The sequence below is a fragment of the Schistocerca gregaria genome, chromosome 6 (assembly GCF_023897955.1).
Source record: "Schistocerca gregaria isolate iqSchGreg1 chromosome 6, iqSchGreg1.2, whole genome shotgun sequence".
NCBI classification, from domain to species: domain Eukaryota; kingdom Metazoa; phylum Arthropoda; class Insecta; order Orthoptera; family Acrididae; genus Schistocerca; species Schistocerca gregaria.
The window spans coordinates 50,454,727-50,472,546 of record NC_064925.1 but is presented as its reverse complement, the minus strand read 5'-3'; the positions used below and the strand labels follow the sequence as shown (position 1 = coordinate 50,472,546).

General features: G+C 38.8%; 1 protein-coding gene across 1 annotated transcript in view; it reads left to right on the top strand.

The window, feature by feature from the left end:
* The window catches only part of LOC126278452 (glia maturation factor beta), a 40,922-nt gene that overhangs the window by 15,004 nt on the left and 8,098 nt on the right, over positions 1-17,820 (top strand). The window contains exon 4 of the mRNA XM_049978575.1: positions 13,928-14,060. Coding sequence (XP_049834532.1) covers positions 13,928-14,060 — 133 coding nt within the window. The remainder of the gene's footprint in view (positions 1-13,927; positions 14,061-17,820) is intronic.

The window sequence follows — 17,820 nt, the reverse complement described above, 5'->3', positions numbered from 1 at the left end:
GCTCATCTGTTTGTAATCCATTTGCCTTGCTCCATTTGTAACCCACTGTCATCCTGTTTTTGCTGTCATCTCGCGAGACACACTGGCGAACTGAAACATTGTCACCACCTGCTCAATTGCATGCTGATCCATATTTTGAATTCAATACAGCGACGACTCTGCATGCCATGGATTTGGCAAATTCTCGGAATGTTTCTAGAGGTATGTAGCTCCAATTTATGTGTACTGGTCACAGAGTTACAATAAAGTATGAGCTCGTGCCGAGCTGGAGCCCAATGTGTCCTAGGTGTACTCTGTCGGGTTCCAGCTCAGACGAATTTGGTGGACAAGGCTTCAACATCTCATTCACTACCGAGCTCCTCAGACCATTGTAGCACAATTGTGGCCTCATGAGAGGGACAGTTATTCTCCTGGATGATACCCATGCTATCAGGGTAGACATCGGGCGTGGAGGGTTGCGGGTGGTCCTCAATAATGTTCACATTGTTCACAGCTGTTATGGTGCCTTCAATCACTATTACAGGTCCTGTGGCAGTCCAAGTGAATGTCCTTCGTAGCGTAATATTGCCCCATTGACCTTTGCCTGTGATGTGGTGCCGATTTCAAACATCTGTTTGCCTGGACAAAGGCATATCAAGTCATAACTGTCAACCCAGTGTAATGTGAAACCTGAGTGATCTGACTGGGAGGTACGTTTCCATTGATCCATGATCAGTCTCAGTCCCTTGCTCACTGGGATTACTGAAGATGGCGGTACCATCCATCAAGATGTAATGTGATGTCATCAATATTGTGGACCTCCATATTTTGAGCTTACAGTATATGGTGACTGCGTCATCAGACTTTACACTCACAAACAGACACAAATAATGTGTAAAATACTTACCTGCAGAAATAACATGAAACTAATGGGACAATAGCAGGAATCAGAGGGATTTGGGCAAGGAAACACTAAATATATATCAGTCATAGTAATTAAGATATACAAGAACAAACAAAGACATTAATAATCAGCTAAACCTCAATTTAAAAAAAAAAAAAAAACACCTGAAAAAGGAAACTAGTTTCAGAAATTTCACTTGTCCTATACAGCTTAAACAAAGTCAGCGATACTACGAATGTGCACATAGCTCCAAAAACCATTAATGGGAAATTTAACTTGACACATATAACTCAAATGAATTTAATGACACCACAAAACCACACAGAGCATTTCAAAGCTTCTATCAAACATTTCACTCAATTTATGTAGCTGAAACAAAATTTCAAACCTGAAAAATGAATGTATTGCCCGTAACTCTAAAACTGCCAACATCACACTATCTCACTAACGGACTGCCACAAACACTTTAAGTATTATTCTTACAAACAGCACTAAAGCATTGCAGTGAATCACTAACAACACTCACAGATGATTTAGATACATAAACATCCCACACTTCAGAGTGCCACTGCGTAGTCTGACACACCCTCTCCAGACTCTATCAATTTGAAATATGCTGTGCCACAGTGATGTCACACAACATGACACAGTTTACGTTACAGGTCAAAACAGACAGGATGTACCACAAACTTCATTTCACCTACCCACTGCAGTCATAATAAATGCTTTGGGGTCAATGTGGGAACACACAGGCATCATCCTGTACTGATCCCCGTCTTTAACAGCATGGACTGAATTGCTTGCTTTGAAACACTTGTGCCTGCACCGACACTTTACTCTGCTTTCAGTTCTACCACAGGTGCTGATGTGCAGAGCAGACCTGCTTCTGTGCTCCACTCTCTGTATTGAGGCATGTATGTCGCCTACTTGTAGCTGCACTGCCCTTTGACAACTTTCCATGTAGACTTGTGCTGGTACCCTGGGAACATCCGGCCAGCTTAGCCACTTCGAGATGCTCCTGCCCAGGTGCCAGGCCATAACAATCTACCCTTTACTGAAGCCACTTGGTTCCACATTTGTAGTCTGTATCATTGCCAGAATGATTTCCCATTCATATCATTTTCCACTTATTTACTTGTATTACTTCATAGTGTGCCTGTCATTCCATTGAGCACTTTGGGCTGGGTAATGGTCAGGATGTTTTAGCTCAGCAGTATGCACCTCTCCACAGCTCACAGGCTTCCTTCAGTTTTTGTGTGTTTTATATGTTAAAAGACCATTTCTCAATTCATCTGGTAATATACTCTGACCGGAACCTTTCCTTTTGAGACATTGGATGCTTAGATTTGTACAAGTCATTTTGTGTATCAAAAATATCTGATGCCACTTTTATTCTCGAATTGCTTGCTTTCCACGCTAATCCAGCCATTGTTTTCAGCTGCCCTAAATACAAAAGAGATTTTGTCTGTGACTTCATTGATAGTTTGTTCTGCTTTGTTTAGATGTATTTATTGCACATTATTTAGTCTTATTAGAATTGATTTTCAGGCCTGATTTCAAACTTCCTGTTTTCCCTCCCTTAGTTGTTACAGCCCCCCCCCCCCCCCCCCCCCCCCCCCATGAACCATGGACCTTGCTGTTGGTGGGGAGGCTTGCGTGCCTCAGCGATACAGATGGCCGTACCGTAGGTGCAACCACAATGGAGGGGTATCTGTTGAGAGGCCAGACAAACGTGTGGTTCCTGAAGAGGGGCAGCAGCCTTTTCAGTAGTTGCAGGGGCAACAGTCTGGATGATTGACTGATCTGGCCTTGCAACATTAACCAAAACGGCCTTGCTGTGCTGGTACTGCGAACGGCTGAAAGCAAGGGGAAACTACAGCCGTAATTTTTCCCGAGGACATGCAGCTTTACTGTATGATTAAATGATGATGGCATCCTCTTGGGTAAAATATTCCGGAGGTAAAATAGTCCCCCATTCGGATCTCCGAGCGGGGACTACTCAGGAGGATGTCGTTATCAGGAGAAAGAAAACTGGCGTTCTACGGATCGGAGCGTGGAATGTCAGATCCCTTAATCGGGCAGGTAGGTTAGAAAATTTAAAAAGGGAAATGGATAGGTTAAAGTTAGATATAGTGGGAATTAGTGAAGTTCGGTGGCAGGAGGAACAAGACTTCTGGTCAGGTGACTACAGGGTTATAAACACAAAATCAAATAGGGGTAAAGCAGGAGTAGGTTTAATAATGAATAGGAAAATAGGAATGCGGGTAAGCTACTACAAACAGCATAGTGAACGCATTATTGTGGCCAAGATAGATACGAAGCCCACACCTACTACAGTAGTACAAGTTTATATGCCAACTAGCTCTGCAGATGATGAAGAAATTGAAGAAATGTACGATGAAATAAAAGAAATTGTTCAGATAGTGAAGGGAGACGAAAATTTAATAGTAATGGGTGACTGTAATTCGAGTGTAGGAAAAGGGAGAGAAGGAAACATAGTTGGTGAATATGGATTGGGGCTAAGAAATGAAAGAGGAAGCTGCCTAGTAGAATTTTGCACAGAGCACAACTTAATCATAGCTAACACTTGGTTTAAGAATCATGAAAGAAGGTTGTATACGTGGAAGAACCCTGGAGATACTAAAAGGTATCAAATAGATTATATAATGGTAAGACAGAGATTTAGGAACCAGGTTTTAAGTTGTAAGACATTTCCAGGGGCAGATGTGGACTCGGACCACAATCTATTGGTTATGACCTGTAGATTAAAACTGAAGAAACTGCAAAAATGTGGGAAATTAAGGAGATGGAACCTGGATAAACTGAAAGAACCAGAGGTTGTACAGAGTTTCAGGGAGAGCATAAGGGGACAATTGACAGGAATAGGGGAAAGAAATACAGTAGAAGAAGAATGGGTAGCTCTGAGGGATGAAGTAGTGAAGGCAGCAGACGATAAAATAGGTAAAAAGACAAGGGCTGCTAGAAATCCTTGGGTTACAGAAGAAATATTGAATTTAATTGATGAAAGGAGAAAATATAAAAATGCAGTAAATGAAGCAGGCAAAAAGGAATACAGACGTCTCAAAAATGAGATCGACAGGAAGTGCAAAATGGCTAAACAGGGATGGCTAGAGGACAAATGTAAGGATGTAGCAGCTTATCTCACTAGGGGTAAGATAGATACTGCCTACAGGAAAATTAAAGAGACCTTTGGAGAGAAGAGAACCACGTGTATGAATATCAAAAGCTCAGATGGCAACCCAGTTCTAAGCAAAGAAGGGAAGGCAGAAAGGTGGAAGGAGTATATAGAAGGCTTATACAAGGGTGATGTACTTGAGGACAATATTATCGAAATGGAAGAGGATGTAGATGAAGATGAAATGGGAGATACGATACTGCGTGAAGAGTTTGACAGAGCACTGAAAGACCTGAGTCGAAACAAGGCCCCCGGAGTAGACAACATTCCATTAGAACTACTGACAGCCTTGGGAGAGCCAGTCATGACAAAACTCTACCATCTGGTGAGCAAGATGTATGAGACAGGCGAAATACCCTCAGACTTCAAGAAGAATATAATAATTCCAATCCCAAAGAAAGCAGGTGCTGACAGATGTGAAAATTACCGAACTATCAGTTTAATAAGTCACAGCTGCAAAATACTAACGTGAATTCTTTACAGACGAATGGAAAAACTGGTAGATGCGGACCTCGAGGAGGATCAGTTTGGATTCCGTCGAAATGTTGGAACACGTGAGGCAATACTGACCTTACGACTTATCTTAGAAGAAAGATTAAGAAAAGGCAAACCTACGTTTCTAGCATTTGTAGACTTAGAGAAAGATTTTGACAATGTTGACTGGAATACTCTTTTTCAAATTCTAAAGGTGGCTGGGGTAAAATACAGGGAGCGAAAGGCTATTTACAATTTGTACAGACACCAGATGGCAGTCATAAAAGTCGAGGGGCATGAATGGGAAGCAGTGGTTGGAAAAGGAGTGAGACAGGGTTGTAGCCTCTCCCCGATGTTATTCAATTTGTATATTGAGCAAGCAGTAAAGGAAACAAAAGAAAAATTTGGAGTAGGTATTAAAATTCATGGAGACGAAGTAAAAACTTTGAGGTTCGCCGATGACATTGTAATTCTGTCAGAGACGGCAAAGGACTTGGAAGAACAGTTGAACGGAATGGACAGTGTCTTGAAAGGAGGATATAAGATGAACATCAACAAAAGCAAAACGAGGATAATGGAATGTAGTCAAATTAAATCGGGTGATGCTGAGGGAATTAGATTAGGAAATGAGACACTTAAAGTAGTAAAGGAGTTTTGCTATTTAGGAAGTAAAATAACTGATGATGGTCGAAGTAGAGAGGATATAAAATGTAGACTGGCAATGGCAAGGAAAGCGTTTCTGAAGAAGAGAAATTTGTTAACATCGAATATAGATTTATGTATCAGGAAGTCGTTTCTGAAAGTATTTGTTTGGAGTGTAGCCATGTATGGAAGTGAAACATGGACGATAACTTGTTTGGACAAGAAGAGAATAGAAGCTTTCGAAATGTGGTGCTACATAAGAATTCTGAAGATAAGGTGGATAGATCACGTAACTAATGAGGAGGTATTGAATAGGATTGGGGAGAAGAGAAGTTTGTGGCACAACTTGACTAGAAGAAGGGATCGGTTGGTAGGACATGTTTTGAGGCATCAAGGGATCACAAATTTAGCGTTGGAGAGCAGCGTGGAGGGTAAAAATCGTAGAGGGAGACCGAGATATGAGTACACTAAGCAGATTCAGAAGGATGTAGGTTGCAGTAGGTACTGGGAGATGAAGCAGCTTGCACAGGATAGAGTAGCATGGAGAGCTGCATCAAACCAGTCTCAGGACTGAAGACATCAACAACAATAGTTGTTACAGTTTATTTACACTAAAAGCACTCAATAAAGATGGTTCAGATTCCATTAACATGTATTCCATATTCTTTTGCCTGGTTTATGGATCTGAAAGCTTCCCCTAAGACTGCTGAGAATATAATTGTTGATATGTAACCTCTTTTTCGCACTCAGCTTTCAGTTCTGAATTTTAGGCTTAATGGAAGCTGTAGATTTAATGCTTATTTTGAAACTCTTGTACAATATTTCTTTGTCATTAGTTACTGCGTTATCTGCCATCTTAACTGATTTCTCTAATCAAGTTTTCCTCATTTCTCCTCACAACCTCTCTAAGACATTTCTGATTAGTCTTTCTTTGGATAACATATTCTGTCATGCTCTAGTTATTGTTTGCTCTTAATTGCACCATCTGTTTAAGTGTTACAGTGTTCTATTTAAGATTCTCCTTGCCAAACTGACACAACGTTTATTTTTCTCCTTCAATATATTTGTTAAATAATTGCCCCTTTCATCTATGTTGGAATAAATTGTTGACCATCTTTCGTAATTTGATCTGGTGTTGCACTCTGTTGTTCTTAAATAATGTCCATTTTCCTGATTTCACTCCTGATTAGTTTGTATCTTAATGTTTTGTGACTATTTTTCCCTGTGTTTTAGTAGTCCATGACAACTTGATAGCGTAAAGTCGTTTAAGACTATCACACTGTGTTCTCATATGGTAGATGCTCAGTGTTTTCGAGATAACTACAAATAACTTTGTGGATGTTCACTGCCTCTACTACACATGGAATGATTTCTTGGCTAGGTGCAGTGGTTAGCTTGTGAGATACATTGATTAGGAGGCTGTTGCAGTCTGGACACCCTCTCAATTCTATGTTATGACACTGGTGGCTCAGTTCACATTTGAGTTTCAGTGGCAACTATGTTAAATAAAGAGACTGCCTCACATACTTTGGCCAACATTTGTTTAGCAATTTTCTTGGTGTTTTTCCAGCATGAGTTGCTGGCAGTGGAGGGTGAACCTTTGACAATGCCACTCCCTCATCCTGGAAAAACATCAGGAAAATTGTTAAGCTAGCATCAGCCGAAGAACCCAAGACAGAAGCCAACAGGCAATACATCTGTAACTATGAATGTTTACACATTATTCCAGGGAAGATGTACATACACTGCCAAAAAAAAAAAAAAAAAAAAAATGGGACCACCTTTAGACATTTGCAATTCATCCAAGATTTATTGTTGCAACAGTACATGTGGAGTACATGAAATGATTACATTCATGGATCAATATCACAGGAGATTCTTAGATACCAGTAATTTACCAATCTGAAACACCCATATTAGTATGTGGTGTAGCCTCCACAGGTGGCAATGCACGCACTTACTCTGGCATACAGTGGATTGTACAGATGGCGAATACTGTTCTGATATATATTATTCCACATGTGCTTGACCTGTTCATGTTGTTCTATAAGAGTTGTTGGTTGGAACAACGTATTACCATTCTGTTGCAAGAACAGCACAAGACCAAGTATAACAACATTCTGCATGTACTGGGCACTGGTATCCTCTCGGCCCCCTTGCCATGAGGTCAACTAGGTTGCAGCTTGGGCACTGTCTTTTTAGGCATCACCATTTGTTAAGTGCTGCTTCCCCTCCACATTGTGCCCAATTTCATCTGTCTGCCATTTCCTGATGGAAAGCCCTTTTTTTTAATGGCTTAGGTTCCTGCTAGTGTTTGCTGTCTGAGCTACTGGCTGTTTTAGCAAACGATGCATGAGCTGTTGACTGCGTTTTACTTTTTATCCATCATCACAATATGTCAAAGGCCATTTCATTTCTAGTTCTGGACCTCCGTTTCTCTATTGCATACTTTATAGACCTTTCTCCACATCCTTGTTCTTAGCTGTCCTCTCTTCGAACAGTTGGAATTGACGTGTAGGCATGTTTAACTCCTCTCTTTGTTTTTGTGTTTTACAGTTTTGACGTAGGTGTGTATAACCCTAGTTGTTTTTGCACCCTAAAATAAAACAAAAAAGAATCCACTGTTAATAACATTTGCAACAGTTCATGTGGACGCATCTGGGCCCACAAGCCAACTTATCTGTGCTGCGGTCACTGCACAAAATTGCCACTGCTGTCCTTATGACACAACGATCCTGGCAAGTATCTGCGCTACAGAGACATTCAGAAACTTGTAGGTGTGTTTGCCCGATACACCACTTCTGCTTGTATGATATAACAATCCTGGTGGGCATCCGTGCTGCGTCTATGTGTTTTAAAATGTTCATGTGACATTCACTATTACAGGGTACATGCAAATGATGCTCTGGTAACTATGCCACTATGCGATTTGTTATCAGATGATGTTGAAACCATTATCAGTACAGTCACTACCCTCAGGTGGCATACACCATCATTGGATCAAAATTGACATCTCTCCAAATGCACTATATATAAATGAACAAGAAACAGTATTAGGTCTATTCACTCTCTGTCGAGTGACACCAATGTTCTGGGTCCGAAAGATTTTTCACTATATATTTTGAGCCTCTGCCTTCAGTTTTCCTAGGTGGGACCTAAACCATTTATTTACAGCCCACTTATTACCAGTGCTTCAAGTTTACGTGTGATCAGCTATGTCAAATGCTTTACCGGGATCTAGGATAAACCTGTTACATGTTTTCCTTCTAAAAGTACTTTCGTAAATTTTGCCACCACTAGTTTTGTCCCCTTTCCTGACTTGATTATAAACTGTTCCTTGCGCAGAAGCTGTTATTTATTTAAATGATCCATAATTCCATTTAATATTTTGATTTCTATTAGTCTTGAAACAGAAGCATTAGTGAAACTGATGTCTAATCCTCTATATTTCCATATCTCCTTTGTAGATGGAAAGAAATTCTTTGTGTGGTATAACTAATCAGAAAAGTAACCAGATATGAATAACTCATTTATTACATCTCTTAGTGGTGTTTTCATGCTGTTAATACACTCATTTAGCAGACACATTGGAACACCATGAAGAGCAGAATGAGATTTTCACTCTGCGGCAGAGTGTGCGCTGATATGAAACTTCCTGGCAGATTAAAACTGTGTGCCCGACAGAGACTCGAACTCGGGACCTCTGCCTTTCGCGGGCAAGTGCTCTACCATCTGAGCTACCGAAGCACGACTCACGCCCGGTCCTCGCAGCTTTACTTCTGCCAGTATCTCGTCTCCTACCTTCCAAACTTCACAGAAGCTCTCCTGCGAACCTTGCAGAACTGGCAGAAGTAAAGCTGTGAGGACCGGACGTGAGTCGTGTTTCGGTAGCTCAGATGGTAGAGCACTTGCCCACGAAAGGCAAAGGTCTCGAGTTCGAGTCTCGGTTGGGCACACAGTTTTAATCTGCCAGGAAGTTTCACCATGAAGAACAGTTGGCACTTTACTCTTAAATTTATGTATGAACCCACCAGTTTTATCCTTAGCGATGGACAGTGGTTGGTATGCCACCACTGTCAACAACGTCTTCAAACATGCCTTTGCTGCTCATTCGGCCTCATAACTGAAGACAATTTGACTCCACTCAATGAGATTTCTGCCAAACACATTCTGGAGGTGCCCCAGACAATGGTTGGATTCCAACTTGACAGTTGCCCACCATACGGCCTGACAACCAGGGTGTAGTTTCATTTCATAGGGAGAACAACCAACAACTCTGTCAATAACAGGTTATGTAAGGTCCAGAAGTGGATCAATGTGTTGTTGACTTGCTCTGTTTGTGAGTCTCATTGACTTGAATACATCATCCAATTTTTTTGAAAACTAATCATTTGTTTGTACATGTACATCACATGTACTGATTTCTGTCCCATTTGGATAATTCCTTCATAATGTGCCATATTTTACTTCCCCTTTTTTGCAATAATGATATGATGTCTCAAAGTTTTTATGTGATCAATAATGTAAGATAAGTGTCTGGTTATTGTTGTAGCACTTTGTAACGGGATATCCTCCTCTAGCATTACTTTTCCTCAGCAGTAGTTGTCAATACCAGTATTATCTTTTGGGTTTTGGAGAGGTCAGTATTATCTCAGCAACTTTTCTGGAAACTTTCATATAATTTTATACACAGTGTGTTATATTTCAAGATAAAATTTATGAAAAGGAATTACATTATTTTGGATGCTATAATATTTAAATAAAAGTTCTGAATGTACAGTTAAAATTATTTTTTAGAAGCATTTGAAATTACAAATTATTTGGCACACTTAAAATTTCTATTATTAATTACACAATCTAGTTCTGTTTACTATGTTTATTTCTGGATTCATTTATGAAATAATAATCAAAACTAATAGAAATTCATTTATCAAGAAAAATTGTAAACCCTTTGGAATATTGTTATTTTTGCTGAATGAAGTAGTAGTAAGCATGCCTCTGATGTGACCGGACATATTTTTGTATTTTGTGCAAACATTGTCATTTTGGCTTTGTTAATGTGAAAAATCAAAAGACTGTACGATATACTAAAATATGGCAAAATATATTAATGTAACAACAAAACTTCTGCAACAACAATCTTCAACTTTATTTAGATCAATTCAATGATGAGGACCTAAGATGTGAGAATTTCAGCTTCAAGAATCCGAACCCTATACAAGTAGAACTGGAGTCAACTATACATGAAAGGACAAGTAAACTAGAAAGTTTACTGTGGTTTTCACTCCTCTCAAATCTTCATAAAAGACTAATGTGGACAATAGCTGCAAGTAGGAAGGAGGGGGTAGATCACAACTTGTGAGATGGGTACAAGGTATTCAAGAACCTGTTGCTAACTTCACCCACTTTCATCATATATTATCTAGCACTTGCATTAATTTAGCGAAAAAGTGATTGACATAGCTGTGCTATATAAGTCAGTTTTAAGTGTGTGTGTGTGTGTGTGTTTTTTTAACTCTGTCGATGACAGCTTGAAATATTTTTCTTCTCTAATAATCTTTTGTAGTGATATGCTGATTGATGAGAAGTTAAAACTATGTATTCAGTTTCAGTTCTTTTGCACTAGTGTCCATTAAGCTGATGACCAAACTATATGTAAGTTTAATTTCTAATTGTTGCACTTTGTTCCTTATTGATTGAACATTTTGGTGAAAGACTGTCAGTTAGTTAAAGTTATTTGACTTGGGCATTTCTTCTTCCTTCTTTCTATCAAAAAACCCTTTAAATGGTAAGGAGGTTTTGTCCTTTTACTTACACTGCTGCTGCTAATGCTAATGCTACAGCTACTGCGGCCATTGATTCCTCCTCATCTTCTGGAAATCTTGCTCCAACTAATACTGTTTCTCCTTTTCCCCCACTTCACCGCATCCTGGTTTTCACATTCCTTGCTGTTACTGCTGTTGCACTAGCTGCTGATTCTGAAGAATATAATGATACTGCTGCTGAATTTGTTACTTTCTCCTTTGGCAGTGCTATCAAAATTATTCCACCTGCAGCTGCTGCATCTGTGACATCTACGGATAGGAGGAAGACTTATCTTCAGTAGTCCACTGCTGCGAGTGTTCTTGAGGGAAACCTCTTCTCTGTTGTCTTCTGCTGTCTCTAGATGACGTATGTCACTGTTTTTGAAGTTAGTTTTCATTAACTCCGCAAGGTTTCTTTCTTTCTGCGTTCCATGTTTCTTGAAGCATCATTTTTTCCAGGTCAACTGTTCTGAGAAAGAGCATGTTATTCATAGATTTGCAGAAATTTTTGGTAGATCTTGTTGGTTTTCCTCATTTACACATGACCAGCCTATTAGATCATACACGTGTACCTGTGAGTAAGGCCTATTACAACATTTTTTTGTTTTTTAGTCTGTGTCCGAGGTGCTTCCGTAAGTTCATTTTTATATATCTCATTTGCACCACCAAATATTATGCATTGATTTTTCAATTTCTAATTAGTATAACTTAATTACATTTTTCAATTTTTTTTTTGCATGTATACACCAAGTTTTTATAAAAGCAGTACCCATACTGATATCCTAATGTTTCTGCTAACCCTCTTCTGTGACTGTCAGAACAGAGGATAACATTCATGTTTCACTATCCAGAATGTCTTGTCTTATTTCAGTTTCTATGCATTCACGTTCAATTGGTTGCTTGGAAAGTTTGTTTTCATAGTGAATGTTGTTTCAAACACAAAATTAAATGTCCATTTGAAAGTCCCTGATGAGGGAAGTCAGGTTTTTTATCTTTCATTGTATTATGATTTACTCTGTCAGAAATTTTACTGTCTTCGGCCAGGCACATAACTTTTATTTTGCGCATTAAATCAGTCTTGCATCAAGATATTTTTAGGTTAAAATAGTTTTTTGTAACATTAACTGAATTTTCACTTGGTACTTGGCCGAATATGATAACAATATTAAACTGCTTTCCGATGTTCTGCAAAACAAAAGGAAATGTTTTCTATTTAACATAATCTTTTTATGTTACTGCACTGATAATATACTTAGAACTTTTTTTCCCCACAAGGTTCACATAAAAACTGCACCATATAATTCAAATGTCTCACGATCACACAATAAGTTTTGCAATTCCAAGTGAGCAAAACAGTATGAATTATACTGAAGGAACATATGTTGCTGAATGTAGTTTAATATCTTTACTACACTACATTTAACTGAAGATAGTCACATTTTATAGAGAGATTTCCTAGATCTTGTATTCTTGTTACCAAGTTGTTTTCTTTTCAAAGTTGTTTAGCAGTATTGTATCTTCTTTAATAAGCCAGTTATTGTCTGAAGTTGGTCTTGGGAGCCACAAACTGATTCACTAAATAAACAAATTCTGTAGAACATCCACAGTTTGTGATTTTTATTTATAAGCATTAAATTGTTCTAGCAAGCAGTCAAGGAATCCATTAACATTATTTTATTGTGTTGGATACTGGCAGTATCCATATTTTCAAAATCTGCACAAAAAAGTACAAATGTGATGTGGAAAGTAATATTTGGTCAGTCAAAACGTCTAAATTTGCAGGATGCACACAGTAGAGGAATCAGAATAATTTGTTGTTTTTCTACATTATTTTCTTTTTTGTCTATTCATAATCAATGGGAGAGATTTTCAATAAGTAATGCAAGAAATTCTTTTCTCAGCCAACTTTGTCTGAAAAAATGTGGAATTTGCTGTGGGACATTGTAGAATATTCCCGCTTCAGCCCGTATGAAGTTCAAACACATGGCAGCACTATATGTAGCCTTCAAAATAGCGTCTATGACAGAGGTACATTCCAAGCAGGGAGCTCTCATTGAGGTTTTCTGTGGAAAATCAGAGACTCACAGATATTCATAGGTGCCTGCAGAAAATGTCTATGGAGATCTGACAGTGAACAAAAGCATGGTGAGTCAGTGTGCGAGATGTGCGTCATCATCGCAACAAGTTCACACAAACCTGTCTTATCTCACATGTGCCAGATGGCTGCAAACAACTTGACTCCTGCAATGAATTCGTGGTCACAAAAAATCAAATGAACTTCTCCATTGCAATGCAAGGCCTCATTCAAGTCTCTGAGAGCAGCTCACAGAACTTCATTGGACTGTTGTCCCTCATCCACATTACAGTCTGGGTCTTGCACCTTCACCCAACCTCCATCTCTTTGGCCTAATGAAGGGTACACTTCATGGGAAGCAGTACATGAATGATGGGGATTTTATTGATGCAACAAGACATTGGATCTGATGTTGACCAGTAGTGTGCTACCATGTGGGCATAAAGGCCAGTGCATTGAATGGAATTATGTCGAAAAATAGTGTTTTATTAGCCAGAAGAGTGGGGAATAATATGGTGTATTGAAATCCTGAATAAAACCAGCCTTCATTCAGCAAAAAGTGTTGCATTGTTTATTGAATACCTCTCGTAATCCTGACACTTCACATCTTTGACTTTTACACTTTTCATCATCCTATGCCAGCTGCTTTAGTTTTATCTGTTTATGTTCTGGACTGCAGTTTTACCTATGTGTTGTGAATGCAATGAGTGAGGCATTATGCAGTGACTGTTGGAATTATTTAGTTTGCAGTTTTCATTATTTTCTCAAACCTAAACAAAAGTGATAACACATGCATAGAATTTTGGTACTTTTTGCCATTCCCCAGATACTAATTCAAAGCCCTTTTTCCGTAGGATGTAAGTCCTGATGACCTCAGAGAACTCCTCCCAAGCCATCAGCCAAGGTTTGTTGTTTATAGTTACCGAATGGAACATAAAGATGGAAGAATCTCATTTCCCATGTGTTTCATCTACATCACACCAAGAGGTTTGTATGACATTAAAATGTAAGCTTGAGAATAACTGGGAGACACTTATATCTTTAATTAAGAATAGAACGTCCGAGATGAAAGAAGAAAAAGAAACTGTGTTAGAATAGTGTAGCTCGTTGGTTAAGCACCAGACTACAAATCTAAAGGTTTGTGTGTCACTCCCTTATTTAAATGATTTCTCAAGAGACCTGTGGTGAAATTTAAGAAGTGGAATGTTTTGTGCAGTGATTGCAACTTAACACTAAACAGTAAAAAATCTAGTGTGTAATTTCTATACAGAATCAGCAGTAAATCATTACCCAGTCACACCTTTCAATATGTGGCACAAAATGGAATAGTAAAGGAAGAGATAAGGTGACAAAGACAAATGCCACTAAGTGGTATATTGGGAAAATTACCAGAAATGTATGTGGGTCATTCAATAATTAAAGGGACAAACTGGTCTGTAGAAAAAAGCATTTATTTTTACAGAACAGTACTTGCTCTACTTTACAATGTAATCCTCTTGAACATTTTGTTCCAATGGGCTAAAAGCTTTTTCATTGTGACGGCAAAGAACTCTATCTTGATGTTTGAACCAATTTCCCACAAACTTTTTCACCTCCTCGTTGTCCTGGAACCTCTTCCCAGGTAATGCCCCCTTCAGTGCACCAAACAAATGGTAATCACTAGGTGCTAAATCAAGACTGTAAGGGGGATGAGGCAGTATTTCCCAGCCCATTTTGTCGATGGTTTCATGGGCTTGTTGAGCAATGTGAGGACGTGTGTTGTCTTGCTGGGGAATTATACCTCTCCTCTGAGATCCACGATGTCTCTCCCTCATGGCTGGCTTCACCTTGTTTAAAAGCAAATCCAAGTAGCATTGGCTGTTCATTGTATGCTTGCTCTTTGAGATAATCCCAAAATACTGTCAACATGACTTTTCCTGCTGGTGCTTGGGTTTTTAACTTTTTCTTGACAGGCGAGTTGGTGTGCTTCCACTCCATGCTTTGTCTTTTTTATTCTGGCTCATAATATTGATCCCAATTTTTATCATAAGTTAAAATTTTGTTAAGGAAGTGCTCATCTTCTCTTTCATAATGTTCCTTTAACTCTGTGCACACTTTCAACCTTGTTTCCTTGTGTAGCTGTGTTAACTCCTTTGGGACCCATCTTGCACGTTTTGCGGTACTTCACCTTGTTACAGATAATGTTATGAACTGTACCAGTACTAACTTGAAACTTATCAACTATAATTTCCACATTCACATGGCGGTTGGCACGAACAGTGTCATCAATTCAACTATCGAGTGACGGAGTTGAAACTGCAAATGGCTGGCCATAACAGTGTTCGTCAGTCATTGAGTCGTGGCCATTTTTGAACTGCTCTACCCACTTGTAAAAATTTACACGATTCAAACAACAGTCACCATAAACTTTAGATATTCTACACTACATATTCACTGGTTTCTCGCCATCAGCAAGTAAACAATGAATAACAAAATGTTGGTCAACTATTGTGGACATTTCAAGTGGACTCATCATCCTGAAATGTATTTTTGAGGTTATAAACAAAACAATGTTGATACATCAGCTGATCAGGGCTCATCCCTTTGATGCCAACTTAAAACCATAGAAGTAAGAAACTTGCCCTTCTTACAGTTTTCCCCCCCAGACCATTTTGTCTCTCTTAATTACTGAATTATCCTTGTAGTTCCTCCATAACAGCTGTACCTTGCACAACACTTGTAGTGTTATCTTCACAATGAATGAACACAAGTTTAATGATAAATTTATTTGTGTCACACAGTAATTTCATAGATACTCACCAAACTCCAGTGATAGGTACCATTATTTGAAGGACTGTAAAAGATTCTGTTTTCCTTTCGAAACATACCATGCAGCACACACAACCTTAGAATCAGAGAAATTACGATATAACAGAAGCACAGTGGCAGCCAGTTTTCTTGTGTGACATGTAAGGGTGGAACTGGGGGGGGGGGGGGGGGGGGGGGGTTGGATTTCAGATTTTCATAGTTTTTTCTTTTCTGAAGCATACTGTAAATAAAATTTTTCACCAGAAGTGTTTTACTTTACCGGTAAATCATCCGGTAGACCATATCATGAATTTTTTTTATAACATTCTTAATTTGGAACATAAACATTCAATTTTTGACAAAATTAGGTACTTGAATAGGTAAAAAAATCTATTCACCAAGCGGCAGCAGGACACTCGTAATGGTCTGTGTGTGTGTGTGTGTGTGTGTGTGTGTGTGTGTGTGTGTGTGTGTGTGTGTGTGTGTGTGTGTGTGTGTTTTTCTGCCGCCACTTGGTGAGTAGATTTTTTTATTGGAGTAACTTAAGACAGAAATGCTAAATAAAATGTGTAACTTACATAACAGCTGCTGCAGAAGATGGCCATCTTGCATCACCATGAATTCTAATATTTTGTTGAATCTTTCATGTGGTACATCCCAAATCAATAAATGAGCAGGCTTGAAATAAAGCACAGTTCTGTTTTCTAATTTCATATCACTTAATTAAACATTAATTCTGTGATAATTCATCACAGAAATAGTTGGCACTTGATAGCTATCTTCCTTTTTGTACAATACTTCCTCCACTGCAACCCGTGAGCGCACACTTCTCTGGAACATGATACGTTGTCGTCATTGCCCCTTTACAATACTTACATCTTTTACCTGTATAGTGTCACTCAAGCTATATAACTGGCCATGGTTCCAAGCACCATGAATATAGAAGTTGTACACCTACTACTGTCATTTGAATTAAAAATATCGTATGTCCTAGTGAGGAAAATTAACTGTTCTGCAGCTGTATAGCTTGGAAAGCAGACCATTATTCAAAAAATACTAAGAAATGAACCTTCAAAATTTGTTTTCTGTTACTCTGACAGTACAAATTTTGCAGACTAATAAACCTAGATAAATACACAGATGTGTGATACTTCAAAGATAAACTCAAAATGGCAGGGTTCATCCAAGGAGAATAGGAAAGTAAAAACAGAAATGCTGAATTTCGTTTTCAAATGTTTATTTGCCAAGGAAGATGCAGGATTACTGCCTCAGTTTAATTCATGTAACACTGAACAGCTGAGTGAGGTGAGTGATGTAGATATTAATGCCACAGCATTGAAAAACAGCTGAAGACACTACCATATAACAAACAAGATTCCAGGGCCTGATGGAATCCTATTAGATTTTATAAAGAATTTGCTGCCGTGCTGGGTCCAATTTAATTCATAATATACAGTAGCAGTATTATGGAAAGGATAGTTGCTACTCACCATATAGCAGATATGCTGATTAGAAAATAGTAACAAAGGAAAACAGCACCGGGTTAAGGATGGAAGAAAAGCCATCAGGAAAAATCAGACCTTGGAAAAACCAGGATGGAATGTAACAATATTATGAAAAGGAGAGTTTCTACTTGCCAATTTATTTGTTTTCAGTGCTGAAAATGCACGCACCTGACACCTCCCCCATAGTGTGCTGGCTGACTGGGCCGGGCTATTGCGGCATAATTGCAGCTCAACTACAGGTGAGCGTTTTATCAGCTGGAGTGAGCAAAAGGAAAAAGGAGGCAGGTAGTAGGAGGGGGCAACTGGTGTATGGAAAAAAATTCGGGAAAGAGAGGCAGCAAGTGCACTGAATAGGGATGCGCCATGAGTGACAGCACAAAATGATGCAGAGTGCAGTGGCTTGTATTGTATTGTATTGTAAGACAGAACAGAGGAAGAAGAGATTGAGATTGCAG